This window comes from Heterostelium album (assembly GCF_000004825.1).
Source record: "Heterostelium album PN500 unplaced genomic scaffold PPL_scaffold3, whole genome shotgun sequence".
Lineage (NCBI taxonomy): Eukaryota > Evosea > Eumycetozoa > Acytosteliales > Acytosteliaceae > Heterostelium > Heterostelium album.
This window is the reverse complement of record NW_008805065.1, coordinates 1,614,158-1,630,296: the sequence shown is the minus strand read 5'-3', so window position 1 is coordinate 1,630,296 and position 16,139 is coordinate 1,614,158. Positions and strand designations below refer to the sequence as shown.

At 33.7% G+C, this 16,139-nt stretch overlaps 8 protein-coding genes across 8 annotated transcripts; 6 read left to right on the top strand and 2 right to left on the bottom strand.

The window, feature by feature from the left end:
- Positions 1-212: 212 nt before the first annotated feature.
- Positions 213-2,660, top strand: PPL_03221 (uncharacterized protein; the record flags this gene model as incomplete). The annotated part of the gene is made up of 3 exons (XM_020574192.1): positions 213-246; positions 322-414; positions 541-2,660. The coding sequence occupies 3 exons, from the start codon at positions 213-215 to the stop codon at positions 2,658-2,660; spliced, it is 2,247 nt and encodes a 748-aa protein (XP_020436264.1).
- Positions 2,661-3,269: 609 nt separating this feature from the next.
- Positions 3,270-4,713, top strand: hspK (Hsp20/alpha crystallin family protein; the record flags this gene model as incomplete). Its single annotated transcript, XM_020574191.1, has 2 exons — positions 3,270-3,275; positions 4,228-4,713. The coding sequence occupies 2 exons, from the start codon at positions 3,270-3,272 to the stop codon at positions 4,711-4,713; spliced, it is 492 nt and encodes a 163-aa protein (XP_020436263.1).
- Positions 4,714-5,580: 867 nt separating this feature from the next.
- Positions 5,581-6,581, top strand: PPL_03219 (uncharacterized protein; the record flags this gene model as incomplete). The annotated part of the gene is made up of 4 exons (XM_020574190.1): positions 5,581-5,694; positions 5,771-5,898; positions 5,971-6,424; positions 6,528-6,581. 4 exons carry the CDS (start codon positions 5,581-5,583, stop codon positions 6,579-6,581), a joined length of 750 nt encoding a protein of 249 aa, XP_020436262.1.
- Positions 6,582-6,776: 195 nt separating this feature from the next.
- On the top strand, positions 6,777-7,470 carry PPL_03218 (LOG family protein; the record flags this gene model as incomplete). Its single annotated transcript, XM_020574189.1, has 2 exons — positions 6,777-7,131; positions 7,220-7,470. The coding sequence occupies 2 exons, from the start codon at positions 6,777-6,779 to the stop codon at positions 7,468-7,470; spliced, it is 606 nt and encodes a 201-aa protein (XP_020436261.1).
- A 401-nt stretch (positions 7,471-7,871) lies between these two features.
- PPL_03217 (glycoside hydrolase family 9 protein) lies at positions 7,872-9,314 on the top strand (the record flags this gene model as incomplete). The annotated part of the gene is made up of 2 exons (XM_020574188.1): positions 7,872-9,131; positions 9,222-9,314. The coding sequence occupies 2 exons, from the start codon at positions 7,872-7,874 to the stop codon at positions 9,312-9,314; spliced, it is 1,353 nt and encodes a 450-aa protein (XP_020436260.1).
- A 263-nt stretch (positions 9,315-9,577) lies between these two features.
- PPL_03216 (uncharacterized protein) lies at positions 9,578-9,915 on the bottom strand (the record flags this gene model as incomplete). Its single annotated transcript, XM_020574187.1, has 2 exons — positions 9,578-9,628; positions 9,694-9,915. The coding sequence occupies 2 exons, from the start codon at positions 9,913-9,915 to the stop codon at positions 9,578-9,580; spliced, it is 273 nt and encodes a 90-aa protein (XP_020436259.1).
- Positions 9,916-10,374: 459 nt separating this feature from the next.
- Positions 10,375-13,129, top strand: PPL_03215 (LSM domain-containing protein; the record flags this gene model as incomplete). The annotated part of the gene is made up of 4 exons (XM_020574186.1): positions 10,375-10,395; positions 10,484-10,642; positions 10,755-10,843; positions 11,395-13,129. The coding sequence occupies 4 exons, from the start codon at positions 10,375-10,377 to the stop codon at positions 13,127-13,129; spliced, it is 2,004 nt and encodes a 667-aa protein (XP_020436258.1).
- A 363-nt stretch (positions 13,130-13,492) lies between these two features.
- On the bottom strand, positions 13,493-15,917 carry PPL_03214 (glycoside hydrolase family 35 protein; the record flags this gene model as incomplete). Its single annotated transcript, XM_020574185.1, has 2 exons — positions 13,493-15,559; positions 15,861-15,917. 2 exons carry the CDS (start codon positions 15,915-15,917, stop codon positions 13,493-13,495), a joined length of 2,124 nt encoding a protein of 707 aa, XP_020436257.1.
- Between the last annotated feature and the right edge of the window lie 222 nt (positions 15,918-16,139).

Here is a 16,139-nt window from a genome sequence, read left to right as displayed (position 1 = left end):
ATGAAATTGCATGATGATGTTGAGAGTTGTGTGTGTTTAAATAAAGTGATCTGTTGGTTTAATTAAATTTGATTAAGTTTTGATTTATTTAAAAATAGTTATTTTTATATTTATTGATATTATGAATCATTAATATATAGATATATATATAATTGTATAGTTAGTTTTTATAAGATATTTTTGTAAATAAATATAGTATATATACAGAGAGAATGAGACAAAGAGATGCATGGATGATTTTGGTATGTATGGTTATTGTGTTGCTCTCATTCCATTCGAATAGAGATCACAATGCCAGACTATCATTTATTATACCTATAGATACGAATCAGTATGCAAATTCACATTATCCTCAAATCAATGAGGTATTACCAAATCCAATCATCACTGACTTGGACGGTGATGGAAAGAATGGTATGAACAATCAAATAGACAAAATCAAATTTGGGAACATGTAGTTTAGTTTAGTTTAGTTTAGTTTATTGATTTTAATTTATCTTTTTAAAAACAAACAAACAGAGATTATATATGTAACAACAGATCATAAGATTAGAATTGTAGATCCTGTGTTGGCAGATGATTCTGTGGTCGGTGGAAAATCGACTTCCATGGGAAAAGCTAGTCTTCGCTATGAAGTTTCTCTGGCGTCTAAAGTTGGTTTGTCCAGCGGCAGAAGAATAGTGGCGCTACAGACTGGCTATGCAACACCGTACATCAGTAGAACCAGTTCGACGCAGCTGGTGGTCGTTGTCACTGAGGAGTGGGAAGTACTGGTGTTTGATCACCAGCTGAAACCGCTGTGGGAGCGTTACGTCGTCGATGAAATACCAAAGAATCACTATCATTCCGAGGTTACGATACAGGTGGTTTCGAACGGACTGATCATTGTCGGTGGACGTCTCGAAGCGATACCGAACGAACTGCACCGCTCGCATATCACACCGGCAATTGGAATCGACCCGAATGCACTGGCATCGAAAGTCGGTACTCTAGATGAAGGTGATCCAACCGCTGCTACTGCCACTGGAGAAACAGCCAGTAAAGAAGGCGATGCTCATGCTCATGACCATGAGAAAGAAGAGGTTCATAGAGATGAGAATCATTTCTCATTCTATGCTTTCAGTGCTTACAATGGACAGATGCATTGGCATCACGATGAACTATCGTTCCTACCGGAGAATACTCATGCCGATGAGGAACATCACGACGAGAAACGTCATAGCTATAAGCAACATGTGTATTCGCTGTTGGAGCACATCGGTGAGGTCAGTTGGAAGAGCTACAAGCAGTCGATGCTCGCGGCAATGCCACATCGTTGGTCGTCAAAGTTTGATACTCGTTTCCAACTGGCGCATTTCGAGAAGCAGGGGGCGAACAGACACAACCCTACCAAGGGAAACAACGAAGCCGATTGGAATACCGAGGTAATTGGAGTACATCCATCGCATTTTGAAGGACTTACCGGTGGAAATAGCGCGCCCGCACAATACCCACATGCAGAGACCGACCACATCGACGAGCCAAACGTGGTGATTGCCCACACCAAAGCGGGAATGGAAGTTATTCAGCTACAGAATGGTAGAACTCTCTGCAAGCTGCTATTGGACTCAACAAATAAGGCAGAGAATAGCGATCACTACATTACCTACACCGATTTGAATAACGATGGAGTGGTCGACCAGGTTCATGCGATTGCCGGCAACTTGCCAGGCTCGTCGATGTTCTCGAGGAATAGAAGACAGGAGATTTGTTTGGCTCTAGGAATGTCTGGTTTGCCACCACGTGACTACCTTTTCAATCGATCGATTTGCCATGAGGGTGGAATGGATTTCGACTATTTCTTCTGGCGAAGCTCGCCAGCTGCCGAAGTTTCGCGTGGCGCACAAACAGTGGCGCCTGCCATCATTGCCAGCGCCAACACAGTTGCCGGATCGGCCAAGCTCAACGACGTTGTATTCCTTGTAAACAGCGGTAAGATTACGAGTGTTCGCCACACTGGACGTGCCAACTGGCAGCGCGACACTGACGCGCGCTGGCAGAAAGACGGCCAACCCTATCCGCACCCGTCAATCCAAGCATTCTCACTGGAGGTGTACGGACCGAAAACAAATCTGTTGGCGGTAGCCGATCACATTGTGATTCTCGATCAACAGGGTGAGATTCTCATCAGTGAGAGACTTGGAAAGAAGGGTAGTCAGAAGTTGGCGGGTGGAATGAGTGCGTCAAAGAGCCATGCCGCTGGCGAGCAAGAGCACTATCAACCAACCGATGCTGCAGCGTTGAGTGTAATGCCAATGGGACCACCAATTATCGGTGATCTAAACAACGATGGTTACAACGATGTCATTGTGCCAACGGTTCACGGATACTATGTCTACCAACTGGAGCGTGGACACTCCACATTCATCCTCTCGCTCTTTGTCATTATCATATCACTCGCTTTCACAGTGATGTTATATCTTGGACTTGGAAACCAATCAACATCTTCATCACATTCATCATCATCTTCATCGACAACTTCAAGATTATTTGGTCTCAACAACACACTCAAATCACAGAAAAATAGTTCATCTTCTAAATTTACACCAAAAAATCTCAGCACCGCTTTTGTAAGCAATATCATTGGAAACACCACCAGTGGAAAAAGATCAACAGACTAATAATAATGGGAGATTGTTGTTGTTTGTTTTGTTGAATTGATAGTGTGATTGATTGATCTATTGATCAGTAAAAATCGATCTTAAACTTCTACATAGAAATCAACCCACTAACCTATATTTAAATTTAATTAAATAAATAAAAAAATAATTGATTTAAACAAAATATCTATGCAAAGTTTAAATTATAATACCGACATGATTTTTGCAACGAAATAAAAAAAAAAAAAAAAAAAACAACGCTGAAATGTCAAAAAATTAATAACATTAAAAACGAAATTTCAAATGGGAAATCCCAGTGTGTGAATCAAAAAACATCAAATTTTTCCCACTCTCAGAGGTGATATTAATATATTTATTTATTTTTTGCACCAATAGATTAATAATCAGATAAAATAATTGGGAAAAAGTAAACACTTTCATTTGTTTCTTTTTTTTTTTTCAACAACAGCTAATAAAATAACTACAACAAACAATAATTTTATTCAAGCAGATACATTTTGTAGCATTAGATTTTCTAATTACATTTCTAATTAAAAGGGAAAAGGGAAAGCAAACAATAAAAAGTTTACTTTTTTACTGCAATATAAATAAAACAAACAAAACAAAACAATGGAGGTAAGCTTATCAAACTAAAACATCTAATTATAAATATTGTATTTGTTGTACTATTTTACAAAGATATCTTTTTATATATATATATATTTAAAAAGTAAAAAGTCTTTTACATTTTATATAAAAGTGTTAGAAATGTATGACATGTTATGTAATTATGTTCTCATTCTCATGTTGTTCTTTTTTTTGTTTTTGTAACATTTGTTTTGTTGCTTTTCTTTAATTTATTAATATTGGATCATCAAACAAAAGATTTCAATCGGTACCAATCTAGTTTGATTTTATTGATTGGTTGTTAATAATTAGAATTGTTTATAATTGAATAGCTACAATCTTAATTTGTTTAATAACGTGTGTGTGTGTTTAATTACAGCAGGCAAAGAGAGATTGAAATCTCAGAGTTATATTAAACAGAAAATTATTAATAAACACACTTGTTTGTTATTTTTTTTAAAAACACAAAGAGAAAAGAAATAACCACTTCAATTTTAAATATTAATTATTAAAAGGATTTGAAATGTGTTACAGGACTATCATCCAAATGTTGGATAGTTAACAATCTATCTATTTATTTATAAATAGTCACCAAAACACAACACACAAATGGCAAATTTTTATTTTAGTACTTTAAGATTTATTTATTGATTTGCTATTCGCTTGTAATTATAATAATAATAACATTATAATAGTCATCCCCTCAATTAAAATCAACCTTAACAAGCAATTCTTTACATTGACGTCAATATTTCATTCAATCTTGTTTGCTTTTCTTTTCTTTAAAGTAAATTGTGTATGTGATCGATTCAAATCTGACCTAAAATAGGATTCTTCTTCCTTTTCTTTGTTAAATCTTGCCTAAAAAACAATCTTATAAACTCACCTATCAAAATAAAATAAATATATATCATATTTATAAACTAAAATATATTAATTAAATTCCATTATAAATATATAGTTTAAAGAACAAATTATTCAACCAGTACAATCCAATACAAATAATAATAACAACAATAATATATCTGGAAAAATGGAATTTCACCCAAGTAAAGAAATGAAAAAGCTTCAGAGGAAACTGTTTGACACACATTCACCAACTAGAATCAGTATTTGGCGTCCAGCTGTAGATATCAAAGAGAATGAATCGAGTATTGTCATTGTTTTCGAGTTGCCAGGTCTGAGCAAAGACAACGTTTCAATCGATGTCTCAAAGGATGCATCGACCATTATCATCAGTGGCGAGAAAAAGTACCACAAGAAAGACGACACTGAAAAGTGTCATCGTATAGAGTCATCGTATGGCAAGTTCATACGTTCCTATCGTTTGCCACCTGGAACCGATCCAGCCAAGATCAAGGCAACCATGAACGACGGTGTTTTAGAGATCAACATTGCCAAAGAGAAATTGGAAAAGTTAAAGATTCCCATCGTCTCAAAGCTATAAATCACACATATTTTTTTATTATATATTTAAATAGAATTATTTAATAATTTTTCATCATAACATATCATCTATTTCATTATATAAAATCAAAAAAAAGAGAGAAAGACATATTTTTTTTCAACATTACATTACCTTTCTTTCTCTTTCTCTCTTTGTCCTATATAATTATTTTCACAATCAATAATCAATTCTAAAAACACTTAATAATAATATAATAACAATAATTCCAGACAATTTTTTAATATCATCAAATTATATTTTAAATAGATATATAAATATAATTAAAAAGATAGTATTGTTTTTTCTACTCAATAATACTATAGTATAGTTAGTATAGTATACTTAAACATAATCTTAAGATACAGCAACTTGTAGTGGGTTCCAATCAATGGTATCCAATTCAAAACAATCATAATTTTATTTTTGTAATCATAATAATAAGTTTAGATTGGGGTATAACAGTTCCATCTATAAATTAATTTAAAATAAAAAACCTTCATTAACCAAAAACAAAGTACTTTGCACTTTATCAATATTATTATTATTAATTTTTTAAATTATCAAATGATTACAATTTTTTTTCATTTTTATTCTCTTTATATGGTAGTGGGGAATCTAACAACGACGACAACACATGTTATAAGGTTATTTATTTTATTTTTAAAAATAAAAATCAATTTTAAAATAAATATGGTGTTGAACTTAAATCCAATAATATTAGCACATCAATATTGTTATTAATAAACTTGATGATTAATTATTTAAATTGATGATTTGTAATATTTATTATTTATTTCTTTATGTATTGTAAATAAAACAATACAATAAAATATCTTTTTAAAAAACAAAATAAAAAAAAAGCTAAAAATGGACCCGTATTTAGATGTTCTAAATAATTTCAATACTTTGATCGTTAAACAAAGACCAAGAGGCAAATGGTGGGAGTTACTATGTGGTTTGGAGCATGAAAATGAGTATAAAGTATATACTCCCAACAATGAGCGTATGTTAGAAGAGAACTGTTATTTTATTTATTTAGATATAAATTAACAAAAAGAAATCAGATATTCTCATTGCAAGAGAGCATACAAGCAATGGTTGTCTTTTATGCTGTGGAAAATATAGAAAGTTTAAAATGACAATTAGAACACTTGAAGGTCATGAAATATTAAAAATTAAAAGACCGTAAGTTTATTAACGATATTATCGTTTTGATTAGTGGAAGTAGTAATAACTTATTTATGTTCTTCATCTCAGATATCATTGCGGACGTCAAGGTTGTTGTTGCTGTTGCTGTGTCGAAAGTTGTCACCAGGAGGCAGAGATATTCTTGGGTGAAGCATCGAGCATGCCAGGAAAGTATCTCGGTAGAATAAAAGAGAGATTCAGTTGTTGTCTGCCAGTACTCAATGTCTTCGATGACACTGGTAATGAGGTGTATCGTGTCATCGGTCAATGTTGTGGTTGCAGCAACTACAGTCTTTCAATTCGACAGGGTAACGGTACATCCAGTGGTTGGGGAGACGACGGTGACGAAGTCGGTGAGATCGAAAAGAAATGGTCCGGTTGGAAGAAAGAACTTTTCACAGATGCCGACAATTTCTTTATCAATTTCCCTCCTGACTCATCGTCACAACAAAAGGCACTGCTACTTGGAGCACTCTTCCTTGTTGACTATCTATTCTTTGAGAATCAATCTGAAAGATCATTAGTATAACAATTTATATATTTTGTAAATATTTAATAATTAAATAAATCTATTCTTTGAGAATCAATCTTTAAAGATCATTAGTACAACAATATTATTGATTAAGATGAGTGATCAAATTTCCAACCCCAAAATCAGAAATGCAACACATTTATCTTGAAAACAAAAAAAAATCAAAAAACTGATATTTTTGAAAACTAATCAGTTGAAAAAAACGATTGTAATTCTTCATTTATATATTTTGTAATCTATTCGCTTGTATAATATTTTTATATTTATACTTATATTATTATACTTATATTATTATACTTATATTATTATTAAATATTTTAAAATCAAAGTAAAAAAAAAAGGAATGGAATCAACACCAAATCATATCGAGAGTATCTGTGTATTTTGTGGATCGAGACCAGGTGATAGTGAGGTTTTCACAGAGGTTACAAAGAAGTTGGGTGAGGAGATGAATAGAAGAAAATATGGATTGGTCTATGGTGGTGGTAACGTTGGTCTGATGGGTACCATCTCAGAGACTATTCACAACGGTGGTGGTAGAGTGCAAGGTATTATTCCACACGGTCTTGCACCAAAGGAGATCTCTGGTACCTCCATGGGTGAAGTTGTCTACGTCGAGGATATGCACTCTCGTAAGAAGATCATGTATGAGAGATCCGATGCATTCATCGCTTTGCCAGGTGGTATCGGTACATTCGGTATGTAATTCATATAATAATACTTTCAATGTTTAACGTTTGCAACAACATGTTGTTCTAATTTGTAATATATTATTCTTAATAATAGAGGAATTATTTGAAACATTGACATGGATTCAATTAGGTATCCACTCAAAGCCAGTTGGTATTCTTAATATCGATGGTTACTATACACATTTGCAAGCATTGCTGGAAACATCGGCAAAGCGTGGTTTCATTGATCAAAAGTTTATAAATTCAATTGTATTTAGCGATGATCCAATCGATTTGCTCAACAAATTAGAAACAACCAAACCACCATCATCACTTTTCAAATGGATTAAAACTTCACAGATTTAATACTACTTTCTTAATAAAATCTTGATTATTTAGATTATTATTTATTGCAACGCACTCAACAACATATAGCATAGAAACTGATAATCATTTGCATATCTTGATCAACACCAATGCTAATCAATCTAATCGCGAATTGAATCAAGTTAAAAAGAAAATTTCACTTGTTCGTTTTTTTTTAATGGAAATCCAATGCCAATACATTGCAATGAATATGATTAAACACCAAACACAATCAGTTTTATAAGAATACAATTCAATTACAATGAAATTCCAAATTTGAATAAGCGAATAGAATGAAATTTCACTACCATCTATTCATCTATAAATACAAAGGTGTTTTGAATTGAGTTGAATACATTACTTATTATTAAAATCAAATAATCAAAAGTTGTTTTAAAACAATGAATATAATCTGTAAATTATTCTTTATTCTTTGTACTATTCTGGTACTTTTAAAACCAATGTTGGCATATGACTATTGCGAGTATCTACATTATAGTCTGTTTTTCTACAAGTATAATCGCGCTGGAAAGTTACCGGATAACGATGTACCTTGGAGAGGTGATTCCACGCTGAACGATGGAGGTGGTGTGTTGTCAGCAGGATATTTCGATGCTGGTGACCATGTCAAGTTTGGTTTTCCTCTGTCCTCTACTCTTACTATGTTATCATGGGGTTTCATTCAATATCAGCCAAACATTGAAAAGTGTAACTCTACCAAACTCTATCAAGATACCATAAGGTATGGAACTGACTGGTTGATCGCTGCTCACCAATCCGACAATAAAATCGCTGGCCAAGTTGGTGATCCAAATGCAGACCACGCCTATTGGGGACCACCAGAAACGATGACAATGGATCGTCCGACCTACTATCTCGACACCACAAAGCCAGGCACCGAGCTGGCAATGGAAGCAGCCGCCGCATTAGCAGCAGCCTCCATTGTTTTCAAGACATCGGATCCCACCTACTCTGCCACTTGTTTGGAGCATGCTAGACAACTACATTCGTTCGGTGACAACTATCGTGGAACCTACTCTGACAACATTCCAAATGTTTCGCAATTCTATAAATCTTGGTCGGGCTTCGACGATGAGATTGTTTGGGGTTCCATCTGGTTGTTCAAAGCAACTGGCGACTCTAAATACCTGGAAAAGGCAGAGAAAGATTACAACGATTTTCAAATTGTCAAGCTTGCCAAGCAAAACTCACACGATTGGGATTTGAAATCGCCAGGTGCAGCATTACTACTTTCACAATTGTCGACAAGTAACAACAATTCAGTGTATATTCAAGATGTAGAAGAGTATCTCAATTGGTGGTTACCAGGCGGAGGTGTTCCTTACACCCCGGGCGGATTGGCATGGATAAGACAATGGGGACCGTGTCGTTATTCAGCAACGACAGCATTCCTTATGTCGATCTACGGTAAGAACGACGACAAATACATTGAATTCACCAAGAAACAGATCGCCTATATTCTCGGTGACAATCCAAAGCAGCAATCGTTCGTCGTCGGAATGGGACCGAACGCACCAATCAACGCTCATCATCGTGCAGCTCACCACTCCACTACCAACAACATTATGGTGCCTGTAAACAACACCTATCTACTAAAAGGTGCATTAGTAGGTGGTCCATCACAAGATGATAGTTGGAAAGTAAGTAGTTTGTTATATTATATATATATATAGAAAATACTATGAATTCATTACTTATTATTTTAAATGTTAAACAAAACAACAAAACAGGATGATAGAACTGATTATATTAGAAATGAAGTTGCACTCGATTACAATTCAGGTTTTGTTGGGGCCATTGCATATTTGGCTGGTACAGTTTAATCTACCGAGATAGATAAACTCATTTATTATTGTATAATTACATTATTTACTACAGTATTATTTAGTAAGTTATTATTAATAATATCAATAAAGAATGTTTGAGTTGTTGAAAAACTACTCCTCTATTTGAAATGAATGTTTGTTTTCCATTTTCGAATATTCTTAGGATGAGTGTAATCGATCTATTAATCTATCTATTAATCTATCTACCTATCTGAATACGATAGATCTAAATAGAACTAAAAACAAATGATAGGTTGTTTTCATTGATTGTTTTCATTTGCCAATTGTTTCTTTAAAGCTACTTCTTCAAGCTATTATTGTATTAGTTAGTTTTGTTGATTATTTAATAATACATGTATTATGTAGTATTACTTACTTGTAATCTGTGAAGTTGATTTGAAAACATAGAATGCAGAGAAAAGAGTGATTTTGCATCAGCCTCTAATTGTTCTATAGAGTTGGCAATAGAAGCAGTATATGGCAATACAAAAGATGCTGTTGCGGTTCTAGTGGCATTGCCATCTAATAATATATTATTGTTATTTTCACTATCATAATCATTATTATTATTATTATTATTATTATTATCTGTTGACATTTGTCAAATTTTTTTTTATATTATTAAGTTAACCAAAATTACAATAAGAACAAAACAAACTTAAAATCATATGATAATATTTTAAAAAAAAAAAAAAAAAGAAGTTTGTTTAGTTCTAGTATCAATCATAATTCTATCTCTAATTATATTATTATAATCAGCTTATAATTTGAGGAAATAGATATGTATATATAATCATGATCATACTGGTAAGAAAAAAAAGCATTGTTTTTCTTTTATTAATCAAAGTTGTATAATCTTTTAAGGATGATTATTTCATTATTAATAAAAATATCAAGTAAGATAATGTTATCTATCGTTATCTAATAAATCAAATCATTTCGATTGTGGAATTTTAATTTTATTGAACAGAAAAAAAAATTTTTTTCAAACTTTATTTTTTTTAAAGATTATTTATATCTGTTCTTCTATAGAACATATACTTTAATATATATCAAGATGAGTGAAGTTGAACAAGAAGTAATGTATTAAATATTATATTATAATACTAAAAGAGTAGATATTTAACAACATGTTATTAACTCTGTTATTTTGCTTATTTATTTAGGAAAGAGATGAACAAAAGGAATTCGAAACAGGTCCATTGTCGATTTTAATGGATAGTGTCAATAAGAATACACAAGTTCTCATCAATGTTAGAAATAATAAGAAGTTATTGGGTACTGTTAGAGCATTCGATCGTCATTGTAATATGGTTTTAGAAAATGTAAGTTTGATCTTTAAAATTCGATCATTCGATCATTCGATCATTCAATCATTCATTATCAAGATAAAAACAAAACAAGTTATTAACATTTATAATCGGTTTTTATTTGTAGGTTAAGGAAATGTGGACAGAGATACCAAAGACAGGTAAAGGAAAAAAGAAAGCAAAGCCAGTTAATAAAGATAGATTCATTAGTAAGATGTTTTTGAGAGGAGATTCTGTTATTTTAGTCTTGAAGAACCCTTTAGGATAAGATAAGAAGGCAATAACAAAAAAAACACATAAAATAAAATATAACATGTAGTTAGTACAAAACAAAAAGCAGAACAGTAACAACCAAACATACAAGTATTACTAATTACTCATTTTATTATTTAAAAATCATGATTCAAGTTTGAGAAGATTTTTAATTAGAACAAGTTACAATAGATAATACACAACCTTAGTTTATCTTTAACAATATCTATCGGCATCTCTCTTTCTGAGATAACTCTCAACCGCCAATTCACAAATTCAATTAATAGCTATCAATATAATGGTATTGATAGTTCATCTTTTTATTCTTTTTATATATTTAATAAAGAATACAAAGATATATCTTTTTTTTATTTGAGCTAGTTACTTCTTGGAAAATTTGACCCAACCAAAGACATCATGATCATGATAAATGTTTATTTCAAAAAAAAAAAAAAAACCAAAAAAATGAAGAAAGAATTATTTTCTCAAGTTATAAATAATGTTATAATTAACAGATTGATATTAAGTAACTTAAAAGATATAAGCTATCAGTTTGGTGCAACCTACAGATGGAAACACTTAATAAGTACACCTCGTATAATGGTTGGAAATGGGTACTTTGATATGCTAAAGGAGTACCTTGCCAATAACGAGTCATTGGATGAGCAAGAAAGATGGACATGTGTTGACTTTGCTATTCAGATTGGTCGGTTCGATATTTTTGAGTATCTTTTTGATCTGTTCAATTTACGCACCTTTCTTTCGGATGGCAACGATGATTTCTTCTATGATGATGACATATTCGATATGTTTCTCATCACAGCGGTCAAGAATAACCGAATGGCAATAGTTAAATACCTCTTTGACAACATCAACTACAGATGGCACTACTATAGAGCATTTATCAACTCGCCACTTTCATCGAGTTTGGAGATGGTCGTGTACTTTTCGAAGCTGGTCGATGAGAATTATAATGCCACCAGCTTCAAGAATATCTTTGAACCGTGTTCCGAAGTGTTTGACTCGGCTGCATCAGTTGGGAGCATAGAGATTATCGAATGGCTGATTGAAAACAGACCACGCGACAGGGAGGACAACAAAATGTTTCATTGCGCAGCCAAGGGAAATCATGCCAATGTCGTTCGGTATCTCATGGACGAACAACCAGACTTTAAGAGTGACCGTCCTCGCTGTGGCATAACCTGTATTGATGGAGCGGCAGAAAACAACAACTTTGAGCTAATGAAGCTTTTCCATCTCTATGACTTTCCAGAGCCACGATCCTCATTGCATTCAGCGGTTAGAAACGATAATCTCAAAATGGTGAAATGGCTCATTTCCAACTATCCTGATATTCCTCAGGACTTTGATGCTATTGACATTGCAGCGACCAACGCCAATTTGGAGATGATACAGTGGTTGACGGAGAACACTACTGCCACTGCTCACTATGCATTGGATGAAGCTGCACGCAAAGGAAATATAGAGATATTGGAATACTTGACAATCCATAGAACAGAGGACTATACCACTGATGCAATGGATGCCGCCGCCAGATTTGGGCACTTGGAGGCGGTAAAATGGCTCAATCACAATAGAACAGAGGGTTGTTCGGAGTACGCAATGGATGAGGCAACAATTGGTGGTCATTTCGATCTTGTTGTTTGGTTGAGTGAGAATAGAGGTGAAGGTTGCACACATAGGGCATTAGATAACTCGGCAATGTTTGGACATTACAAGCTCGTAAAGTGGCTCAGCGAAAACAGAACAGAGGGATGCTCTCACAATGCAATCGAGTCAGATCATTTAGAAATAGTTTCATATTTACTTCGCAACAGACCAGAGTTTGGCGGTGACTATGTTATCAAGAAGAAAACCATTCTCAAATTGATTCAAGAAGATCTTCATGAAACAATCGATTGGATATTGAATAAGCAAAGCTTTGCATATTATAAACTCATCAAATATCAAAGTATCATCGAAGAAGACTATCCATCATCACTCAAAACACTGGCTATATTAAATCTACGCATCAAACAAAAGAAAAATGAAAAGAGAGCAAAAGAGAAACCTACATCGAAAAGAGCAGTTAAAGATAAAGATGTTGCTGAAACAACTGCTCAACATTGTTCATGTAGCTGTATTTGTAGATGCTCATGTCAATGTGAAAATCATAGAAATCAAAGAGTTTATATAGAAAAACAACAAGATGATAATGAACTATTAATTCATAAAAAACAAAAATTATAATAATAAATTAATTGTCTACACCATTTGTATATGATCATATCTATCATTCTTTTATTTGTAATAGTTTAATTGACCTTGGATCACCTTTACACTCTTCAAATATGATTAGCTCATTGGTGCCATTGATATTGATCCAATCGGATGGAACATGATACCACGTTTGACTATACTCGCCACAACCAGTGGAACAAGAATAAGGATCGAATCCTTTTTTATAGTTACATTCTCCACAACCACCCCAACCTTTGGTAATCCAATATCTACCTACAGCATGTCCATTTAGCCATATCAGTCCTTTTCCCATTCTATTTAAAAACAAGTTAATAGTTAATATTGTTTTTAATAGGCAAGCAATAAAAATATTTACTTTGACATATCGAGTGCAAGTGAAGTAGGTAGTTTTGCTTCTGAATCTATAAAGAAAATGAATTTATACCATGTCAGAGGTACACTATAGAAAACTTCATTTGGCTTCCTATCTAACGGTGACCATCTTACAAACTTTGATTGAATAGGGTCGGTTATTACTTTCTCTGATGATACAAATGGCTTTGATCCCCACATTTGATTGGTTATTTCAATGTCTCCATAGTAAACTGGACCAAGAATACCTGCTTTTGTATTCTCCATATGTAGTTCATAGTGTTGAATACCCATCTTGGTGTGTAATAACTGAAGTGTTGATGGTCCCAGAGGAACTCCAGTGATAGCCAGACTGTCAGACATTATTGTTCCAACGTAGTAACTATCGACAAATACATGAACAATATCTGTTTTGTTTATTACCTTTAGTATTTCACCATCTTGATCGTGGTTAATCATTGTCGTGTACCAGATATAATCTGTTTCATCTTTGGTGAGATTCAATTGCTCCATCAACCGGTTATCATATAATGATTCTTCAAAATCGAATCGCTCAACATGTTTACTGATAATAGAGTTGGCAAAGGGAATGTTTGGTTCTGACTCTACTACGGTATCCGTATAGTTTCTAGGGTTTTGTGATGAGTCAAACACCGATACATAGTTCTTTAATATCTGAACAGAGTATGCATAGGAAAAATAGGATCTACCTTCAAACATTACCTTTGAATTGCCATTTTCATTGGAATTGATAATGAACGATGCACTGTTATTACCATTTCTATAGTGTATAACAGAGATGTTGTTTGCCAGAAAGATTGGTGTGGGTGGATACTGCGAGAGAAGGATGTCCTCCAATGAAAGAATCAGTTTATTGAAATCCCTGGTCTGCGAATACTTTGGATTTCTAGGATTTCCATATTCGTTGAGCGGTGCATCATAGTCGTAGGAGAGAGCAATCATCGGACCACTCTTCCTTCCAAAGTTGGTTCCTCCATGCCACATATAGTAATTCATTAGAGCACCGCCACTTGCGAACCATCTAGCAGCAGAGTAGAGCAGATCCGCTACAGGACGATGGCGAACTGCATTCACCCAGTTATTGAACCAACCAGACCAATTCTCTGTGAACAGAGGAGGTTGATCTTTGAAGTTATTCCAATGGAAATTGATCCATTCATGACAATAGTATCCGTTACAAGTGTTGATTACGGTGGGTATGTCATCTTGTTGACACATTATCCATGGAATGCCTATGTCCAATCGATTTGCCAGGTCTGCGCACCAATGAGCGAATTTCCTGCCAGACTCTTGATATCGCCACTGGACCCAATTGTATTCGTTTTCGATTTGCGCCAAGACAATTGGACCACCCTGCGGTGCGAAATAGCCATGTAGATAGTCGACAATAAATTTCATCCAACGTTCCACTTCCTCCATGTACTGAGTGTTGAAATCACGCATTTTGATTCCGGGAATATCTTTCAACCAGATTGGCAAACCACCGTAGTTCCACTCTGCACAAATGTAAGGTCCTATTCTAAGGTTGACAAACAGACCATTCTGCTGGCAGAGATCGAGAAAGTGTTTCAAATTAGCGTTGCCCTCAAAGTTGTAGACTCCACGCTGCGGTTCATGTAGATCCCAAAACACATAGGTATCGATCATGTTGATTCCCGAGTTTTTCGAGAGTGCCAGCACTTTCTTCCAGATGGTTGGCGTCGAGCGTGGATAGTGGACACTGCCACTCACAAATAGCTTCCTCTCCCCATTGATGAGCAGCGATCTTCCATCGTAGGTAACCTTGTATGAAACATTCTGAAACGGTAATGCTCCCGACGAAGGATCCGTTGCCAATTTGTATTTAGAGACTGGTCGTCGCTCTGCTTTTGCTATCAACGATTGATCGAACGGTCCATTCACACGATTCATATTCCTATAGAAATCTTGATATTGTTTGTAGTTGTTCAGCCTGGTATCTCCGTCATTGTTAACTACTAATGTGGTTGGTGGTGATTCGATTCCTCCAACAACTACAAAACCAATCATCAAAATTATTAAAATGATCTTTTTAAATTAATAAATCTCATTTTATTTTTGTTGTTTTTTTTTAATAAATAATTAATAATTTAATTTAAAAGTTAAATTAAATATTTTGATAATTAGTGAAATGTGAACATATTTGATGATAATTATCTATTTATATATCACTTCATCAATCACAAATATAAAAATCATATTTTCATTTATGTTCGTCATCTACACCGTTCCACTGCTACACCAAATGATATTACATTTAAAAAAAAAAAGTCACTGTACCCACTCTCTATATCTTATTATAATACCACCAAGTTAATTAATTTATTACTAAAACACAAAATGTTGTTAAAATTAACATTAACAAATTACAATAATTTGACAACATTGCAATAGTTATATGATACCACTAGATTAAGATATTAATACATTCAATTTGCAAAGATTTTAATTATTTTTTTCTTCTTTCCAAGTTTGTCTTCAATTTAAAATTAATATTTAAAAAAAAACAGATTTCTGAGAATTGGTTTATTGTTTGTTTGTTATTGCAACACGATTTATTATTTTATGATTTCAACCTACCTATGGTCGAACTATGTATTGAACTATA